Here is a 16,514-nt window from a genome sequence, read left to right as displayed (position 1 = left end):
TGGGGATGCTGTTAAACATCCTATAATACACAGGACCACCCCCACAACAGAGAATGATATAGCCCAAATGTCAATAAAGCCAAGATTGCAGACCCCTGGCCTAGAAGGTCTTCTGTAGTGGACAGGAATTTCTTAAATCTAAGAACAATCATTTCCAAGTCTACCCTGTCTTATGGAATTAGACAAAGGGCTGTATATTAGTGTTTTCTTCTTTTTGTATTTTTATTTTTTTACTTTTTGTTCAGTTAATAAACTAGCTAAAAATCTAGCAGTTACTATATATTTTGCTCTAAAATATCTTTATTCTAGAACAAGTGCACCCATTAATTTTAAAAGTTTTAATGAAAATTACAGTGCCCATTTGATTAATGTGTTACAAGTTTTAGAGACCCTTCATCATGATAGTCCAATTTAAAAAATTGTACCTTACCTTAAAAGGTTTTTATAATGACTTACATATTATATATGTTGTAGAAAAGTTGAAAACATGTTTCTTAAGAGAGTTTTTTGACTAGGCATGGTGGTTCATGCCTATAATCCCAGCACTTTGGGAGGCCAAGGTGGGAGGATCACTTGAGCCCAGGAGTACGAGACAAGCCTGGCAAGCATGGCGAAACCTTGTCTCTACTAAAAATATTTTAAAAAATTAGCCAGGCATGGTGGCAAGTGCCTGTAGTCCTAGCTACTCAGGAGGCTGAGGAATCAGAATTGCTTGAACCTGGGAGGCGGAGGTTGCAGTGAGTTGAGATAGCACCACTGCACTCCAGCCTGTGGCAAGACTGTCTCAAAAAAAAAAAAAGAGAGAGAGGCTTTTTTTAAAATGGTGATTCTACCACTTAGAAGGAAACATTTCAGAATATTATTGTGTATTTCTCAATGAATTTTTAAAATAGTTATCATTCTATTTACACAAATTCATTTCTCCAAAATGGGTCTTTGTAAATATTCAGTTTCCTGCAGGGTGCAGTAGCTCGTGCCTGTAATCCCAGAACTTTAGGAGGCAAAGGCGGGAGGATCACTCGAGTCCAGAAGTTTGAGACCAGCCTGGGAAACATAGTGAGACGTTGTCTCCACAAAAAATTTTAAAAGTTAGCTGAGTGTGGTGATGCACACCTGTGATCCCAACTACACAGGAGGCTGAGGTGGAAGGATCACTTGAGTCCGGAAGGTTGAGGCTGCAGTGAGTCATGATCATATCACTGCATTCCATCCTGGGAGACAGAGGGAGACCTTGTCTCAAAAATAAAATAAAATGAAAAATAAAATAATAAAAAAACAGGTGCTTAGTACTCCATCATGTAATACTGAACCCTACATTACCTAAAATCCTGTGTTGAACACAGGTCATTAATTGTTCACTATTATAAATAATGTATAATGAACATTCATGCTTTTCATGTTGCTTTTTAAATAGCACAGCAATCTAGATTGTCCTGGAGACTTTGGGACATGATTATTTAATGCCTAGTTCATGACAGAAACAGAATAGATAGGTGTCCTACCAGTGCAGCAGAGGAAATACCATTTGGAGTAACCAATTGAAGGGAGAGTTCTGGAACACCTAGGAATGGGGATTTAAACTTGGGTAGACCAACCAAAACATGTATCTGTATATATACAGATGTATGTATGGAAATACCAAAAAGAAACAAAAATTGAAGAGATAAGCACCAAGATTTTAGCCATGGTGACTCTGGGATAGAAAATTGGGACTGGGGGAGGAACAAGAAGAGGAACTTTGGGGTTTTTTTTCCATTATCTTCTTTACTATTTGAATTCTTAACTATAAGAATATATTCATATGTAACTTGTGTAATACTTAAGCACAATACACTTGAGAGAATGATTTGGATCCTCATAGATGGTAGGCCTGATTTTATGTCAGCAGTTACTCACCTTTTACTTTTTTATCCAGCCCTAGTATTGCTGGGCACATTGTGGATAATGGATAAGCATCCCTGGAGATGGTATATTTTGGTAAAGAAGTTCTAACATGCATTTAGATGATAGGCCTTAATAATTTGTTCTCTTCTCAGTGTATTAGACATGACTCTTCTGCATCCATCGTCTTTGACGTAGAAGATGGTAGTGGTGGAAACAGTCTAGGGCCAGGATCCTGAAGGTTTCATTGCTTTAGGTGCTGGTTTAGAGAAAGTTTCTCTGTGAAGCATGCACACCCGGTCCCTGGGCCAATAGATAATGAGATTGTTCTTTTTTCCTTCAGGCCGGACACCTGGTCCCTGGCTCCAAGCAGAGGCAGTCGGGCAGAGCTCTGATGATATCAAAGGCAGAAATTCTCAGGTAACACAAGACTCATGTCTCTGAATGTAAAACCAGGAATTATCCTTAGGGGGCACAGAAATGGTAAGGGTATGCTTTCTCCTTAACAGGTTTATATTTTTCCTCAGACTCCTTTTCCTCAGGGAAAGCCATTTGGTGGACCTTTGTTCCAAGCTAGAATGAAACACTCACCATTTCAAAATCTGAAGTGTGACAAAAGGCAGGGCTTCCCTGGAATCACCACTACATACAGAAGCAAGTTTAGCAACTCTGACATTCTGCAACAATCATGCCAATCACTTCTCATTCTTCCTCGGTTATGATGGCCTGTGAGAAAAACTGAATAACATGTACAAAATATAATTCAGTATTCTCTCTCATCTATAGAATACATAGTTTCTTTTAGCACACTTGGAGTGTTTTTTCCCCCACCAATGTTATAATTGATTTTGGCCAAATTTAGTCACAATTCAAGTACTAGTACCTACAAGAAATGAACAGAACTAGAAGGGAAGTCAGACAGCTGCTTTTGTGATAAGACAGTCCTTGAAGAAACACCTTTAGTCTCACCCAGGGCATCTTAAACAAAAGTATTTCCTAACCTGGACACAACGTCTCCCTGCACATCTTTAAAAGTCCTTTGTTTCTTTGAAAACATGTATTCAGTCGAACAATAGTCTCCCCATTTCCGAATCATATGTGACAGACTACAGAGTCACTTGCAGTTAAACCAGGCAATTCTGCAGCTGTGTGGAATATCAAGGAAAGTGACCTGAGAAGGAAGAGGCTAGGTTCCTGGAAGCTAGGATGAGTTCCTCAGAGGAAAAAGTACATCCTCTAGCAGATAAGTATTACCCTTTTATAACCACAGATGATGTAAGAATTGCAGTAACGATTCTCAGATGATCACAGGTTCAAAACTGCATATGATTGTAGTTAAGGAAGAAGTATATATACATAGGAAAAAAGACAGGAAGAATATACACAATATTGTTAACAGGTAGAGAGCATTCTGAGAAGACGGCAGAGGAGAAAGCACCAGGAATCTGTGGACAACAATTGCACTGGCAGAATCTGTCTGATATAATTTGTCTCATGTATTTTGGAACTCTAGGATTCATTAAAGGCTTGCAACTTCCAGGTGAAAGCTTGGACAGTAAATTGTGCTCTTAGTACAATAGTAACTACTCGTCCTCCACCCCCCAGCCCATGGCAGGCAACTGGGCACGTGTTCCTGAAGCCGCTTGCACACAGCTTGCGGAGCCAAGGTGGGCACAAAAAAAAAACCCTGTCCTCCAGATACTGGGGAATCTGTTGTCTGATTGCTTATTGCTGCTTCTGATCACAGAGGTACAAATAAAGAGATGGGCAGCCATTGTTGCACCTCCTCTTATTGTTGTACCTCCTCTTATTGTTGTAAATCCCTTTCCCTCTGGCTGAAGTGGCCTCCTGGGGATTTCAAGGGCTGGTGGCCATTTTGTTCCTCCTGTCCTTTCTCTTTTTTTTCCCCATTTGGGAGCCAAACATTAAAGATGAACATTCAAAGTCTACTACATATATGATGAAAATTAGAAAGTGACCACATATGCCCAAGGAAAGGCACGAGCTCAGAAAAGACCAAGACGACCTTAAGATTACACCTTAGGCTGATTCTTAGCACAGAGACAGCCTACAACAATCAAAAAAATAAAACGAACAAAAACAATAAGAAAAACCAGCAAACTCTAGGGGAGAGAAAGAATTGATATCGAGAGTTACTACATTATTAGATTAAAATGTAGAGTTTTCAACAACAACAAAAATCACATCATACAAAGAAACAGGAGAGTATGGCCCATTCAAAGGAAAAAAAAAAATACATCAATAGAGACTGCTCTTAAAAAAGACCTGAGGGAAGATCTACTAGACAAAGACTTTAAAACAACTGTCTTAAAGATGCTCAAAGAACTAAAGGAAAATGTGGAGAAAGTAAAGAAAATGATGTATGAACAAAATGATGTATGAAAATGATGTATGGAAGTATCAATAAAGAGGAAAGAACATTCTAGAGCTGAAAAATACAACAAATGAAATGAAAAGTTTACTAGAGGGAGTAAAAGGCAGACTTGAGCAGGCAGATGAAAGAATCAACAAACCTGAAGATAGGACAACTGAAATTATTGAGTCAGAAGAACATAAAGGAAAAAGAATTAAAAGTGAACAAAGCCTAAGAGACCTGCAGGAGACCATCAAGCAGACTAACATGCTTATTGTGGGAGTTCTAGAAGGAGAAAGGAAAGTGAAAGGGTAAAAAAGACTCTCTGAAGAAATAATAGATCAAAACTCCCCAAATCTGTTGAAAAGCATGAATATAAACATCCAAGATGCTCAGTAAAGTAATATGAACTAAAAAGCCACACCAAAGAAACACTATAATCAAATTTTCAAAAGGCAAAGAGAAAATCTTGAAAGCAGCAAGAGAGAAGTGACTCCTCACATACAAGGGATCCTCAGTAAGACTGTCAGTAAATTTATCATCTGAACTTTGAAGGCCAGAAAGTAGTGAGCCCATATAGTCCAAATGCTAAAAGAAAAAAACTGTCAAGCAATAATTTTGTATCTGGCAAAACCATTCTTAAAAAGTGAGGGAGAAATTAAGATATTCACAGATAAACAAAAGCTGAGGGAGTTTGTTACCACTAGACCTGCCTTGCAATAATACACAAGGGAGTCCTAAAGGCTCAAATGAAAGGACATGAGACAGTAACTTGAAGCTGTAGGAAGAAACAGTGACCTCACTAAAGATAACTATATGGCCAAGTGTAAAAGCTAATATTATTGTAACAACAGTTTGTAACTATACTTTTTTGTTTTCTACATGATTTAAAGATAAAACATTTTTAAATTTTTTAGTTTAAAAGCTAGTGTTATTGTAACTTTGGTTTGTAACTATATATTTAGGGTTATACATAATTTAAGAGACTAGTGTATTTAAAAGACTTATTAATTTATGTTTTGGGGCACACAATATATAAAGATGTAATTTGTTCACATCAACAACTAAAAGGAGTGGTGATGGAGCTGTAAAGAAGCAGATATTTTGTATGTTATTGAATCTAAGCTACTATAAAATCAAATTATAGTGTTATAACTTTAGGATGTTAAGTGTAATTCCTATGGGCTATGGCCTGAAAGTTTGTGTCCCTCAAAATTCATGCACCAAAACCTAAACCCTAATGTGACAGTATTAAAAGGTTGGGCCTTTGGGGAGATGATAAATCATCAGGGCAGAGCCCTCATGAATGAGATTAGTGCCCTTATAAAATAGGCTTAAGGGAACTTGTTCATCCCTTTCACCATCTGAAGTTGTAGTTTGAAGGCACCATGTATGAAGCAGACAGCAAGCCCTCACAAGACACCATATCTGCTGGTGCCTTGATCTTGGACTTCCCAGCCTCTACAAATTTAAGAAATAAATTTCTGCTGTTTTCATAAATTACTCAGTGTTATAGCAGCCTGAAAAGACTAAGACACCATGGTAACAACACAGAAAATAGCTATAGAATATATACAAGAGGAAATGAGAAACAAATTTAAACATTTCACTACAAAAAAAAGTCAACTAAACAGAAAAGAAAGGGTTTGAGGTACAAAAAAACTATATAGAAAACAAGTAGCAAAATGACAGAGTAAATCCCTCCTTGTCAGTAATTGCTTCAAATGTAAATGGATTAAACTTTCCAATCAAAAGATAGAGATTGGCAGAATGGATTTTTAAAAATCTGATCTAGCAGTATGCTGTTTACAAGAGACTCAGTTTAGCTATAAAACACATAGGTTGAAAGTGAAAGGATGGAAAGAGATATTCCTACTGTGATCAAAAGAGAGCAGGGGTGGATCTACTAACATCAGGCAAAATAGATTTTAAATGAAAAAGTTTACAGGAAACAAAAAGGACATTATATGTTAATACCAGGTTCAACAGAGCAAGAAGACATAACAATTACAGATATTAGTTCACCTAATAACAGACCATCAAAATGCATGAAACAAAACTGACAGAAATAAAGTGAGAAATAGACCTATAATAATAGTTGAAGAATCAAATATTCTACTCCCAATAATGGGTGAAACAACCAGACAGGAGATAAGGAAAGAAATAGAGAACACAAAAAAGCTGTATATAACAGACATATACAGTACACTCTACCCAACACAGCAGTATATACATTCTTCTTAAATGCACCTGAGACATTTTCCAGGAGAGATCATTTGTTAGGTCACAAATTAAGTGTCTTAAATGATTTTAAAAGATAGATATCAGGCCAGGCATGGTGGCTCATGCCTGTAATCCCAGCACTTTGAGAGGCCTAGCGGGGTGGATCACCTGAGGTCAGGAGTACCAGATCAGCCTGGCCAACATGGTGAAACCCTGTCTCTACTAAAATACAAAAAATACCCGGGCATGGTGGCGGGCACCTGTAGTCCCAGCTACTTGGGAGGCTGAGGCGGGAGAATTGCTTGAACCCAGGAGGCAGAGGTTGCAGTGAGCTGAGACTGTGCCATTGCACTCTAGCCTGGGCAACAAGAGTGAAACTCCATCTTAAAAAACAAAAACAAAAGATAGATATCAGACAAAAATATCTTTCCTAACACAGTGGAATAAAATTATAAATCTAGAACAGAAGTAAAACTGGAAAATTCAGAAATTTGCGGAAATTAAACACTACACTCTTAAACAACCAATGGAACAAGGAATAAATCAGAAAGGAAACTATAAAACACCTGAAGATTAATTAAAATGAACATACAACATGCCAAAATTTATGGAACACTGAAAGCAGTGCTAAGAGGGAGATTTATAGCTATACATTGTTACATTAAAAAACAAGACAATTATCAAATCAGCAACCTAATTTTACAATGTAAAGAACTAGAAAAAGAAGAACAAACCAAACCTAAAGCTGGCAAGAAGGAAGGAAATGAAGAAAATTAGAACAGAGATCAGTGAAATAGAGAATAGAAAAACAATACAGAAAATCAACAAAGCCAAAAGTTGGTTATTGAAAAGATTAACAAAACTGACAAACCTTTAGTTAGATAGACTAAGGAAAAAATAGAGAAGACTCAAATTGCTAAAATCAGAAATGGAAGTGGATATATTACTACTAATCCAACTGAAATAAAAAGGATTATAAGAGAGTATTATAAATAATTTTATGCCAAAAAGTTGGATAACCTAGATATAATGGACACATTTCTAAAAATACAAAACCTACCAAGACCAAATCTCAATGAAATAGAAAGTCTGGCTGGGCATGGTGGCTCACACATGTAATCACAGCACTTTGGGAGGTTAAGGTGGGAGAATTGCTTGAGGCCAGGAGTCTGAGCCAGCCTAGACAACATAGTGAACCCTGTCTCTACAAAAAAAAAAAAAAATTAATTAGCCAGCCATGGTGATGCGTGGCTGTAGTCTAGCTACTTGGGAGAGCTACTTGGGAGAGAAGATTACTTTAGCCCAGGAGTTTGAGGCTGCAGTGAGCTATGGATTGCACCATTGCACTACAGCCTGGGTGACAGAGTGAGACCCTGTCTCAAAAAAGAAAGAAAGAAAAAGAAAAGAAAAGAAAAAGAAGATAGAGAGTAGAAGGATGGTTACAAACTAGTGGGGGTGTGGAGTTGGGGATGGTTAATTGGTATAAAAAAATAGAAAGAATAAATAAGACCTACTATTTGATAGCACAACAGGTGACTATAGTCAATAATAATTTAATGGTGCAGTTTAAAATAACTCAAAGAGTATAATTGGATTGTCTGTAACACAAAGGATAAATGATTGAGGGGATGGATACCCCATTTTCCATGATGTGATGATCACTCATTGCATACCTGTATCAAAACATCTCATGTATAAATATATACACCTACTATGTACCCACCAAAAAAAAGAAATAGAAAATCTGAATAGACTTTTAACTAGTAAGGACATTTAACCATTAATCAAATGTCTCCCAAAAAAGAAAAGCTCTGGACTTCATGGCTTCATTGGTGAATTCTACTAAACGTTCAAAGAACTAACCCAATCCCTCTAAAAGCGTTCCAAAAAATTGAAGAGGAGGGAACATTTTTTATCTATTCTATGAGACCAGCATTATCCTGATACCAAAGCCAGACAAAGACACTACAAGAAAACTACAGACCAATATCCCTTATAAACATTGATGCAGAAATTCTCAACAAAATACTAGCAAATCAAATCCAGTAGTATATTAAAAGGATTATATACCATGACCAAGTTGGATTTATTCCTGCACGGCAAAGATTATTCAATATATAAAAATCAGTTAATGCAATATATGGCATTAATAGGATGAAGGGAAAAAACACATGATCATCTCAAATGATGCAGAAAAAGCATTTGACAAAATTGAAGACCTTTTCATGATTAAAAACATTCTCAATAAACTAGAAACTCCCTTAACATAATAAAAGCCATATATGAAAAATCTACAGTGAACATGCTCAATGGTGAAAGACTGAAAGCTTTTGCTTTAAGATCAGGAACAAGGCAAGGATGCCTGCTTTCATCGCTTCTATTCAGCAAAGTACTGGAAGTCTATCCAGAGCAGTTGGGCAACAAAAAAATAATAAAAGGCATCCAAGTTGGAAAGCAAGAAGTAAAATTATCTCTGTTTGCAGATGATATGTTGTTATATGTAGAAAACCCTAAAGATTTCACCAGAAAAAAAGCTGTTAGAAATATTCAGCAAAGTAGCAGGATACGAAGTCAACATACAAAAATACGGTTGTATTTCTACATACTAACAATGAGCAATCTGAAAAGAAAATTACAGGAACAATTCCATTTATAATAGCATAGAAAAGAATGAAATACTTAGCAGTTAACCAAAGAGGTGAAAGACTTGTATAATGAAAACTATGAAACACGGCTGAAATAAATTAAATAAGACATAAATAAATGCAAATACATCCCATGTTCATGGGTTAGAAGACTTAATATTGTTAAGATGTCAATATTACCCAAAGCAATCTACAGATTCAGTATAAACGCTACCAAAATCTCAATGACATTGTCTTCAGGAACAGAAAAACCCAGAATCCTAAAAGAAGAATCCTAAAATTCATATGGAATCTCAAGGAACTCCTTGAGGTAGCCACAAAAATCTTGAAAAAGAAGAAGAATCTAGGGGACTCATACTTCCTATTTCAAAACTATAATAATTGAAACGGTGTGGTACTGGTGTAAAGACAGACATATAGACCAATGGGATAGAATAAAAAGCAATAAACAAATAGAATAAAAAGAAGTAAACCCTTGCATATATGGTCAAATGATTTTAACAAGCATGCCAAGACCATTCAATAGGAAAAGGGTAGTATTTTCAACAAATGATGCTCGGAACACTGGATATCCCCATGTAGAAGAATGAAGTTGGACCCCTACTAATACCATATGCAAAAATTTACTCAAAATGAATCGAAGACCTAAATGTAGGACCCGAAACTGTAAAACTCTTAGGAGAAAACACAGGGCAAAAGCTTCATGACATTGGATTTGACAGTGATTTCTTGGATATGACACCAAAGGCATAGGCAACAGAAGAAAAAATAAGCAAACTGGACTTCGTGAAAATCTTTAAAATTTGCATATCAAAGACAATATAAAAAAGAAAAGGCAACCCACAGAATGGGAGGAGATATTTGCATATCATATATCTGATAAGAGATTAATATCCATAATATGTAGAGAACTTATGAAACTCAACAACAAGAAAACAAATAACCTAATTTAAAAATGAGCAATGGACTTGAATAGACATTTCTCCAAAGAAGATAAACAAATGGCCAATGAGCATAGGAAAAGTTGCTCAGCATCACTAATCATTAGAGAAATACAAATCAAAATTACAATGAGACAACACCTCATACACATCAAGATGGCTGCTATCAAAACAAAACAAAATTACAAGTGGTGGCAAAGATGTGGAGAAAATGGAACCCTTGTGCACTGTTGGTGAGAATGTGAAATGGTACAGCTGCTGTGGAAAACAGTATGGCAGTTCCTCAAAAAATAAAAAACAGAATTACCATATGATCTGGCACCTCCACTTCTGGGTATATACCCAAAAGAATCTAAAGCAGAGCCTGGAAGAGGTATTTGTACACCCAGGTTCATAGCAGCATTATTTACAGTAGCTAAAATGTAGAAGCAGCTTGATCCTTTTGTAGTTCATGAGCGCGATGATTGGGTATTCATGTGCATGTGTGAGACGTGCCACCTCTGAACCTTGTTACAACCTTGGCACATTACCCATCTGACCTGAACCTGGAAAAATAAAATAAAATAAATAAAATGTAGAAGCAACTCAAGTATCATAGATAGATGAATGGATAAACAAAATGTGATATACACATGTACAGTGGAATATTATCCAGCTTAAAAAGTAGGAAGTTCTAAAATATACTTCAATATGGATGAACTTTGAGAACATTATTCTAAGTGAAATAAGCCACTCACAAAAGACAAACACTATATGCTTCCATTTACATAAGTACTTAACGGTAGTAGAGACAGAAAGTAGACTGGTGCTTGCCAGAGATTAGAGGGAAAAAGAAAATTGAGAGGTATTGTTTAATGGGTACAGAGTCTCAGTTTTACAACATGAAAAGAGTTAAACAAAAGTGGGTACTGATGATTGGTTGCACAACATTATGAATGTATTTAATACCCCTAAATTAGACACTTAAAAATGATTACTAGTCAGCTGGGTGTGGTGGTTCATGCTTGTAATCCTAGCACTTTGGGAGGCCAAGGCAGTTGGATCACCTGAGATTGGGAGTTCGAGACCAGCCTGACCAACATGGAGAAACCCCATCTCTACTAAAAACACAAAATTAGCCAGGCATGGTGGCGCATGCCTGTAATACCAGCTACTTGGGAGGCTGAGGCAGGAGAATTGCTTGAACCCATGGACAGAGGTTGCGGTGAGCCAAGATCATACCATTGCGTTCCAGCCTAGGCAACAAGAGTGAAACTCTGTTCCCCCCACCAAAAAAAAAGTTACTAGTGTAAATTTTATGTTATTTATATTTTACCACAATAAAAACGGAGAAAAAACGTTAATAGGCATTCACTCTGGAAGACTATGGCTGACTTCTACTTTCTTCTTTTTGCATTTGTGCAATTTCCAAGTTTTCTACAATGATTATACTATTCCCGTCATCAGGAAAATATAGTAATAATCATAATCATGTTCCTTCATATTTGTATGGCTCTTTACATTTTTCAGTTAGCTTGCATAAGTTATATCATCTAGTCCTTTTCATAACCCTGTGATGGAAGCTGGAGAGATACCTTTAATGCCATTTTTATAGAAAACTGCTGTGGAAATTTGAAGAACTTGCCCATGTCACAATGCCCAGACCTTCTGACCTCTTGTCCAGTGCTTCTTCCATAAGGCCTCACTGCTTTTCCTGGCATGTTAGAATCTCCAGGGACAAGAATCCTCCTCACTACCAATGTGTCAGACATTGTGCAGGATCTGGTTCCCAGCTTCATGGCAGGCGTGCACCCAGATCACCTGAGTCTGGTGGTTTTGATCTCCGCCTGCCAGTCTAGTCAAGGTGGATTGTAATGTCTCCTTTGGGCATTCCACAGTCAAAAAGATCCTTATATCTCACTGGATACCATCTTAATTCATTTTCACTGCAGTGAGACACAAAACAATCACCCAGAGAAATCACTGGGTTCTAGACGTTGCAAACAATACCCCAGGGACTGCCCTTTTTTCTGGATAGAGTGGTCAGTGCATGGGTGGGAGCCCTGGGCTGGAAGTCCGAATGCCTAAATCTGTTTCTTGCTTTTCCACTGCGTTGACTTGGGATCTCCAGCACGTTTTTTGATTTCCCTGAGCTTTCTGTCAAGTGAATTCTGATGATCGGTTCTATAAATGTTTATAAGACAGTATTAGGTCCTCACATACCATCAACTACATATCCCATTTCATCACGTTTCCACCCACAGCCCCTTGGGTAAAAAGCAGCTCTTTGCATAAGCATCTCCCCAAACTTGACAGCCTTGCATGAATGAGAAGCTGCGGTGCCCAGCCTGTTTGGGGGAGGTGGAGGAGGAGGGCTTTCATGTGCAAGAGTCTTCTAACTCCACCTGGTAATGTTCTGTTATATTTCCACAGTTATCTCTGAAGACTCTTCGGTGAGAAGACAGATGAAGCCAAGGTCCTGGGGTTCCAGGTTGCGGAACATGTCAGACCCCGCCCACTCCATGCTCAAGCTGTAATTCAGTTGGCATACAGGCTTGGAATTGAGAATTTATTTATTGTAAATATGTGGTTTGCACGGGCTTTAAAGCAGTATTTTAATGGACTTTTATTTCAGTAATATTTTTTAAAACACCCCTCATTTTTCCGTTTTTTACACTGCATCTTGGCATTTGTCTGTCAGCTCAGATAGAGCCCTGTCCCTCCACCTAGTGCCCACTCCATGACTGTGAATACGCTTGCAGGCTGGCCCTTCCTAGATTCTGAACCGTTTGTAGAGAGTCCTTCGTTTGCAGGTAGCCCCAAAGTTATAAATATCCACAATGGCTTCTTATTGGCATGATTTTATATTCTCATCACACTAACTGCAAAATCAAACCAAACAATGCCTTATCAATGACGCAGCTCAGAGGAAATAGTGTGTTCCCCACACCCAGACAGTGCCGCGCAGCCTCCAGGGAACGAGATGCCATGTCTCGCTTTCATTTTGCAGTACAGGGATTTTTTTTTTTCTGCTTAATGTAAATATATCACAAAGTAAAGGCAAGAGTGGGCTTGGCCCCTCAGATGCCGACCACAGGGCCCTTTTTGTAACTGAATAATCCTCCAAGTAGCCAATGCTCCTACTGTTTACAGTGTCCCTAGTGCCCAAGTCTCCGTCACTTTCCTTCTGTTCCCTCCAGGTTCCCAGTCCCATCCCGGTAGCCAGCTTTACGAGATTTTGCTATTTCTTCCCTGCAGATTAAAAACATACACAACTCATCATTATGCTAAACTACCACTTGTATCTCAGAGGTCTCCCCTTCTGCCCTGGCTTTAAGTGTAGACTTCATGGAAAATATGGCATGAAAAAGTGTAGAATGAAACATCGCGTGAAATACCTGCCACAAATACCTGGTGCCTCACTGCCCCCTTCTTAGGACCCTTGGAGCCACCCATCGGGCAAAACCTAGCTCCCTTCTGAGCTAAAGGAGAACCCTGCCTGACAACTCCACATTCATTCCCTTGTGGTGAGCACCTGTCTGTGGGGAGATGTGTGCAAGCTCAGCCACTCTGAATATGGAAAAGGGCAGGCTGGGCTGGGCCTGCTCTTCACTCCCTCTTCTTGATCCTGCAGGGAGGGGAAGTGTGTTTTTGCTTGCTGCCTGATCCCTGATGTTCCCCATCCTTGGTCGGGGAAGACTGTGACAGAGGAAGGAGAAAAAATAGAAGGAAACAGACTGATCCCTGGGCTGTGCTCAAAATAGCTGCCCTTTAAAGGAAATCAGGCAGGGAGGGGAGGGAAGCCAGTGAAAAAGAAATTTGCTTTGCAACACCCCACACACACATTCACCCCCGAAGGATATCGTGTCCAGACCAAGCCATCCAGAAAGGCAGCTGGTCAGGAGGGTGTGGACAAACATGACTGCATCTGCCTCACTGTTGTCTGGAGTAAAGACCCAGGTGGTGTCCTGCCGCAGTGCTGTGCCTTCTCATTCCAGATGGAAGCAAGTGAGCCAGGGTCACATTCCTGTCTCTGGGGGAATGAATCAAGCCAAAACTGTAACAGCTAAATCAATAGAAAAGAAGTTTTTGCAGGTCATCAGCTCTGGGCATAACTAATTTGTTTTATTGGTTCTGGAAGATTTCCAAAAAGCCAGAATTTATTATTATGACATTGTCCACTCCACCGCCCTCACAGTTGTATAAAATAATTATAAAAGTTTTAATGATCCTGATTAAGAAGACCCTAAACAAAGGCAATTCCACCTTCAGAGTAGACTGCCTGCCCTAATGAGGTGTTTAGGCATTCGTGTCCCCTGTGGCTGGGATGGAAATTAAAATAACACTATTTAAGGACAGAGGGGGCCGGGAGCAGTGGCTCATGCATGTAATCCCAGCACTTTGGGAGGCCGAGGTGGGTGGATTACTTGAGGTCAGGAGTTCAAGGCCAGCCTGGCCAACATGATGAAACCCTGTCTCTACTCAAATACAAAAAATTAGCTGGGCGTGGTGGCTCACACCTGTAATCCCAGCAATTTGGGAGGCTCAGGCACAAGAATCACTTGAACCCTGGAGGTGGAGGTTGCAGTAAGCTGGGATGGTGCTACTGCACTCCAGCCTGGGCAACAGAGCGAGACCCTAATTCAAAAAAAAAGGACAGAGGGGAGGAAGGAGCAGAAACCAAAAATGGCAATTAGGGAGAAATCTCAGGAATGTGGCATCCCATCTCCCCTTGAGACCTATCACTGAATTCACAACCCTTGGAGCTCATGCTGGTGCACTGAGTTCCTTTGGCGGTGTAAAGGTTTAACCCCTTGACTGTAAACTCATACTTAGAGACATCTGAGTCATACAGTCCCCGCCATTGTCACATATTCTCACTGACACTGCAGTCTGTGACTCCTCCAATGTTTCACCTGTATTTTATTTTTATTGATGTCTCCTTCTGCAGATTAATTTCTTTGTACTTAATAAACTTTAGTAAGTGGAAATGCTTCCAGTTGTTTCCTTGTTAAAACCCATCAATGATCACCAATATTCATCTAAACCAGACATTTTTAAGGATCAGGAGAAGTTGAAGTTCTAAGAATGACAGAAAAAAAATAGATATTTATATGGATATAGTGCTTGCTGTAACATACTGTGTTAGATAACAGGGCCTTTCTTTCTTGAGCTAACTAGCCTAACTGATATTTGGAAAAACCAAGCAAGAAAAAAAAAATTTCTCAGGTGCATTTTTTAAAAAGTAGGTAACACTATATTCAGTTTGATTAACATAGAATGGGCGGAGTATTGCTTATAAATTCTGCTAAATTGTGTTGAAATAGAACAACCTTCACCCTACGTGCACTTAGCCCCACTCCCAACTCAGTAAACCCCTCAAAAAAGCCTCCTGTAGGAACAGAATCGTCTTGAATCCCCCCGCAGCATTTTAAGGTGGACCTTTGGGAACAGGGTTCAGGGGAGGTGAGATTTATCTGCTAGGCAAGCTATCTCAGAGATAGTGCTTGGAGGGCGAACCAGGATCTGAATCTCCGTTTTGCCTCTTACACGTTGCCTCTTACAGTCTGTGCCTCAGCTTCCTCTTTTGTCAAAAGGGGACATAAATATGTATCCGAGTGTATACTGGTGAAGATTCAATGATGTAATACACATGAGCAAGCCCTCAGCCCTTGGATCACAACGGAGCCAGTGACTGCACACCCTGCACCCCGGGGAGCAGTCAGTTTGCTGATTCCGTGCTTGGGCACAAACAGGGCTCTGCTGGCTGCATCCCAGGCACTCCATTCAATATTCACTGAGCCGCTCAGACCACACTTCACTAACTCTGCTGCTGGATAACAATGAGAGAGCAGTCATTAAAATTCATAGATGTTCCTGAAATAAATCTCATCTAGAAACTAATTTCAAAGCTGGTTACTACACACTTTGCATCAGAATTAGTTAAGGGGCCGTTTTATCGCTTTTATTGGTGGAGGCACAGATTGGCTCTTTCATGGCCAAAAGGGCCGGTCTGAGTGGGGAAGAAAAAGTAAGGGCCGAAGACAATCTACAAAGTGGATGATGAACTTCAAAGTCACACTGAGTATGGCAGTGGTGAAGTAGCTAGAAGTGTAAGCACTTTTTATGGAGTTAAGTGTGGGAGACATGGTTCCTAGAGAGGGAGCAAGTTAATGGGAAGGGCTGTGGACTCCAGAAGCAAGTTCCAAATTCTCAGACGGTGCCCCGGGAGGCTTCAGCATCCTCCATCCACCCATTCTGTTATGGGTTGAATTGTGTCACCACAAAATCCGTATGTTGAAGTCCTAAGCCCCAGTACCTCAGAATGTGACCTTATTTAGAAATAGGCCCATTGCAGATTCCGTTAGTTAAGATCCCTGATGCAATATGACTGGTGTCCTTATAAAATGAAGAAACCGGACACAGACATAGACACAGGGAGAACGCCACATGAAGATGAAGGCAGAGATC

The 16,514-nt window shown here is 39.2% G+C and overlaps 1 protein-coding gene and 1 non-coding gene across 2 annotated transcripts in view; both read left to right on the top strand.

Moving 5' to 3' along the window:
- Positions 1-15,038, top strand: part of WIPF3 (WAS/WASL interacting protein family member 3) — a 112,129-nt gene extending 97,091 nt beyond the window's left edge. The window contains exons 8-9 of the mRNA XM_073009009.1: positions 2,225-2,301; positions 12,477-15,038. Coding sequence (XP_072865110.1) covers positions 2,225-2,301; positions 12,477-12,500 — 101 coding nt within the window. The 3' untranslated portion in view covers positions 12,501-15,038. The remainder of the gene's footprint in view (positions 1-2,224; positions 2,302-12,476) is intronic.
- Positions 10,501-10,604, top strand: LOC119626344 (small nucleolar RNA U13). The gene has a single exon (XR_005242520.1). It is a non-coding gene; the product is annotated as a small nucleolar RNA U13 (small nucleolar RNA).
- Positions 15,039-16,514: the final 1,476 nt, after the last annotated feature.

This window comes from Chlorocebus sabaeus, chromosome 21 (genome assembly GCF_047675955.1).
Source record: "Chlorocebus sabaeus isolate Y175 chromosome 21, mChlSab1.0.hap1, whole genome shotgun sequence".
NCBI classification, from domain to species: Eukaryota; Metazoa; Chordata; class Mammalia; order Primates; family Cercopithecidae; genus Chlorocebus; species Chlorocebus sabaeus.
The sequence above is the reverse complement of the archived record's forward strand: the minus strand, read 5'-3'. Positions and strand labels throughout refer to the sequence as shown.